This window comes from Trichomycterus rosablanca, chromosome 1 (genome assembly GCF_030014385.1).
Source record: "Trichomycterus rosablanca isolate fTriRos1 chromosome 1, fTriRos1.hap1, whole genome shotgun sequence".
NCBI classification, from domain to species: Eukaryota; Metazoa; Chordata; class Actinopteri; order Siluriformes; family Trichomycteridae; genus Trichomycterus; species Trichomycterus rosablanca.
The window spans coordinates 1,854,512-1,858,886 of record NC_085988.1 but is presented as its reverse complement, the minus strand read 5'-3'; the positions used below and the strand labels follow the sequence as shown (position 1 = coordinate 1,858,886).

At 41.0% G+C, this 4,375-nt stretch overlaps 1 protein-coding gene across 1 annotated transcript; it reads right to left on the bottom strand.

The window, feature by feature from the left end:
• Window positions 1–422: 422 nt before the first annotated feature.
• LOC134318441 (interferon-inducible GTPase 5-like) lies at window positions 423–1,591 on the bottom strand. The gene has a single exon (XM_062999373.1). The coding sequence runs from the start codon at window positions 1,580–1,582 to the stop codon at window positions 431–433; it is 1,152 nt and encodes a 383-aa protein (XP_062855443.1). The 5' UTR covers window positions 1,583–1,591; the 3' UTR covers window positions 423–430.
• Window positions 1,592–4,375: the final 2,784 nt, after the last annotated feature.

Sequence of the window (4,375 nt, the reverse complement as noted above, 5' to 3'; positions counted from 1 at the left end):
TCCTAAAGGATTCATGCTGAATGTACTAACAATACTATGAGGAAAACACTGATGAAGGGAAAGAGGTCCAAACAAATCTCAGACAAGACCAGTGTCCGAGTTCCCGCCAGTGGTGTTCGATTCCCGGGATGGACTCACAAATACAGAAGGTCCATGGCGTTACGTGAACCTAGCTATTTGGGGGACACATCAGTGCATCCTTAGTGCCGGTCCCAAGCTGGCGTCTGACATAAAAATTGAGAAATCAGATATGTGGACAAATGAGCCGCTGTGGTGACCCCTAAATACGGGAGCTGCCACTGCGTCTTTCAGTAAACCAGACACTGACCTTCTTAAGGTATTTTTATTGAGAATCATATACAGTACATTTATTCACATACATATCTAATAATAGAAGATTAAAATTCTGTAATGCTATTTTATTATATTATTATTTTAACCCGGCCTCTCTCAGTACCATCAGTGCTGCCTGTTCAAGCTCGTTCAGTCCATTCTTCAGGAGCTTATACGTAACGATAAAAGATATTCCTGCTGCTATAGCACTTCCTACACCAGGTATCAAACTAAACAGGGATTCCACAATTTCACTGCTAGCTAATGCAGACAGCTGCAGTCTCGTGGCTGATTTTGACGCCAGTGCCTGTACAAATGGAGATTTTTTTAATGATTTCAGATGTGGCTTGTTGACTCGTTCTGAGAGTCGTTCAATCGATTTATCATCAAGGCCAAATGAGAAGTAGCAGCTTGTAAAGAAAGCCACCACAATGCTAGCATCACATGCTAATGATAGACCAGGTACCGGAGCTGCTGCAACTGCACCAGAGCAAGCGGCTGCAGCCCAGGCTGCCATCTTAAACATTCTGACTTTCTTATTTAGCATGGCCACAGACGTGACTGGTACTGACTGTATTAGAGCGTATCGTTTATGCTCTGGAAGCTCTGACATCAGTGTGTCCACAAGCTCCTCAAAATCAAATTCATTAACATCATAGCAGCAGATGAGAAAAACTTTAGGATTTTTAAAGTCCTTTAAATTGTCCAGGCAGTGGTTCTTAATTTTAGTGAGAGTTTCTTCTCTGTTGAAGCCTCGTTTCTTCTCTTCTTGTGCGACGTCATTGTCTATCTTTGATCTAACAAAGTAAAACAGCTTTTTCTGTTTGTTTATCTCTTTGGCCAGCAGGGCGTCATTCTCTGTGAATCTCTCAGATGAGATGATGATGAAGAAATCAAACCTGTTGAAATTCACTTGTTTAAGATATCGCTTAGCCTGAAAGTTTCTAGTTCCAACTCCAGGAAGGTCCCAGAAAGTCACATTAGGCTTTGTTGGATGTTTGTAAGGGGTTGGTTCAGTGGTGGTTTCAGTAACTCCAGTTTCAGCTGCACCTTCATCATCATCACGCAAACCTCTTAGTGCATTAATGAAAGACGACTTTCCTGCTCCTGATCTTCCAGTTACAGCAACGTCCAGTGAGACATTAGTAAACTGGTCTACCATCTCTTGTGCTTTTTTATATGCACTTTTAAAAGTGGACTCTCCTGATGCCTCTATTAATGCAGTTACGTCAGAATCTTGATGGCTCATTGTTACAGAATAAACTGATCCGGGTTCTGATGTTTGTGTTACAATTAGTGTAGATCAGCTCCAGTTGGTTAGTGTAAGGTTTAATAAAACAGCAGTTTTTACTTTTTCACTCCTGTAAGAAAATAAATACATACATTTATTGATACATTTATTGATTAAGTTTAATAGCTTTGTAAGCCTTTTCAGGTTTGTTTGCTTTTTGAAATAAACCTGCACTGTACAGTGTGTTTTCCATCACAGAAAATTTGCCAACAGCTTCAGTGTACACAGAACAAACGTTTATGTGTATTTCTGGTTTTTTATAGTTTTATATTTGATGTTTTTCAGTAAATAAATAAATGTAATGTGCTCACCTTTTTCTTTTACTGCTGAAAAAAGTCCTTCTTTACCTCCTGCTGTTGGGTTTTCCGCTGTATTTAACAATAGCCTGAGAACAAAAAAGTTCAGAAATGCAAATAAATCGGTGTGGGTGTGGGTGTGGGTGTGGGTGTGTTTTGCAGTGAGTAAGTTCAGGAGTAAATAAATTCAGAAGTAGGTTCATGAGTAAGTGAGTTGAGGAGTAGGTTCTGGAGTAAGTATGTAAGTTTAGGACTAACTAAGTTCAGATGTAAGTAAGCTGCATACTGAGATATGCGAAGAAAGAATTTGTTGTACTGTACATCTGTTCTATGTATATATGACAATAAAGGCGTTCTGTTCTATTCTCTACAGTGAAGCAGTTAAGTAACGTCAGCTTTTGTACCGATCAGTCATGAAACACTAAAGTAATTTAACTACTAGCTTCCCTCTGGATGTAGGTGGGTAAGTATTTGATTCAGTGGCTAGGGATGTTCTGGACATTGTTCATTTACATTTTTGGCATTTAGCAGACGCTCTTATCCACAGCAACTTACAGAAGTGCTTCCATAGTGAACATTACCTTACTCTAGTTTAAGTAGAAAAAACCAAAGTGTTTTTTTTGGCAAGAAATAAACAAGAGTAAGCTGAGGAGTAAGTGGGTTTAGGAGTAAGTTCAGGATCAGGTTTGGACGTAAGTATGTTCGGAAGTTCAGCAGTAGCTTAAGGAGTAAGTTCTAAAGTAAGTAAGTTCAGGGGTAAATAGGTTTAGGAGTAGGTTCAAGAGTAAGTATGTAAGGAGTAACTAAGTAAGTTCACATGTAAGTAAGTTCAGGAGTACATTTACATTTTCAGCATTTAGTGGAAGCTTTTATCCAAAGCGACTTAAAGTTGTGACAGTATACAATCTAAGCAATTGAGGGTTAAGGGCCTTGCTCAAGGGCCCAACAGCAGCAACCTGGCAGTGGTGAGGCTTGAACCGGCAGCTTTCTGATTACTGGACCAGTACCTTAACCACTAGGCTACAGCTGCCCTGAGTAAGTAAGTTTATGAGTAAGTTCAGGATCAGGTTTGGAAGTAAGTATGTTCTAATGTAAGTTCTAAAGTAAGTAAGTTCAGAAGTAAGTTGAGGAGAAAGTAAGCTCAGGAGTAGGTTCAGGAGTAGGTAAGTAAGTACGTTTATGAGTAACTAAGTAAGTTCAGGAATAAGTTCCAGAGTAAGCTGAGGAGTGAGTTTAGGAGTAAGTTCTGTAGTAAGTAAGTTCAGGAGCAAGTTCTGGAGTAAGCTGAGGAGTAAGTGAGTTTAGGAGTAAGTTCTGGGGTAAGTAAGTTTAAAAGTAAGTATGTCCTGGAGTAAGTTCAGCAGTAGCTTCAGGAGTAAGATCTAAAGTAAGTAAGTTCAGGGGTAAGTAGGTTCAAGAGTAAGTAAGTTCAGGAGTAGTTAAGTAATAACCATGTCACTGAGATACTGTGACATGGACCATGAAGGCATTTAAAAGTTAGTAATTGTAAATTACACTGGTAATTAATGTAGCTGTTTGAGGACGGGTGTGATAGGATTTCTTACTTTTGTGCATGTCAGGAATCTCACTGCGACCATTTTTATTGACTACTCTGACCAGTGGTAGCATATAGAGATTGAACAGTGCTCATCCACATGACAGAGGGCGGTGCTTAGATGAAGAGTTTCCGAGTGCAACATAATATTTACGGCCACTTTAATAAGATCGGAACCAGTTAAGTGCAGAGCCAGAGAGACCAGTATAATCTCATACGTGGTTAAGCAAAATCTCCAGGTCTGCACTATGGTTTAGGAGAACCAGTATAAATGGGTTTTCCAGCGTCTTGAAGATCTTGAAGTTTAAAACTTTGAGTGCTGTTTCAGTGCTGTGATGAGCCCGATGAACACATAGTTAAATAGACACCACCTTTTCATGGAATGATTGAAATTGGTCTATAATGATGAACTAAAGGGAATGGAAGCTCCTCAGATTCTGGTCCAATCACTTGTAATCTCACGGCTGGACGACTGCAGCTCCCTCCTGGCAGGAGCTCCCATGTCCACTATTAAACCCTTGCAGCTCATTCGAAATGCAGCTGCTCATCTGGTTTTTAACCAGCCCAGCCACACCATCACCCCACTGCTGCCACACCATCACCCCACTGCTGCCTCATCATCACCCCACTGCTACCACACCATCACCCCACTGCTGCCACATCATCACCCCACTGCTGCCACATCATCATCACCCCACTGCTGCCTCATCATCACCTCACTGCTGCCACACCATCACCCCACTGCTGCCACATCATCACCCCACTGCTGTGTTCTCTTCACTGGCTTCCTGTAGCTGCACACATTCAGTTTAAAACACTGATGCTCACATACAAAGCCAAAAATGGAGCAGCCCCAAGCTACCTCCAAGTCTATTCAAACCCCGCTCTGTACCACACAAC

Excerpts from the sequence above, each read along its gene's own strand:
- LOC134318441 (XM_062999373.1), bottom strand. The coding sequence starts at position 1,582 with ATGAGCCATCAAGATTCTGACGTAACTGCATTAATAGAGGCATCAGGA.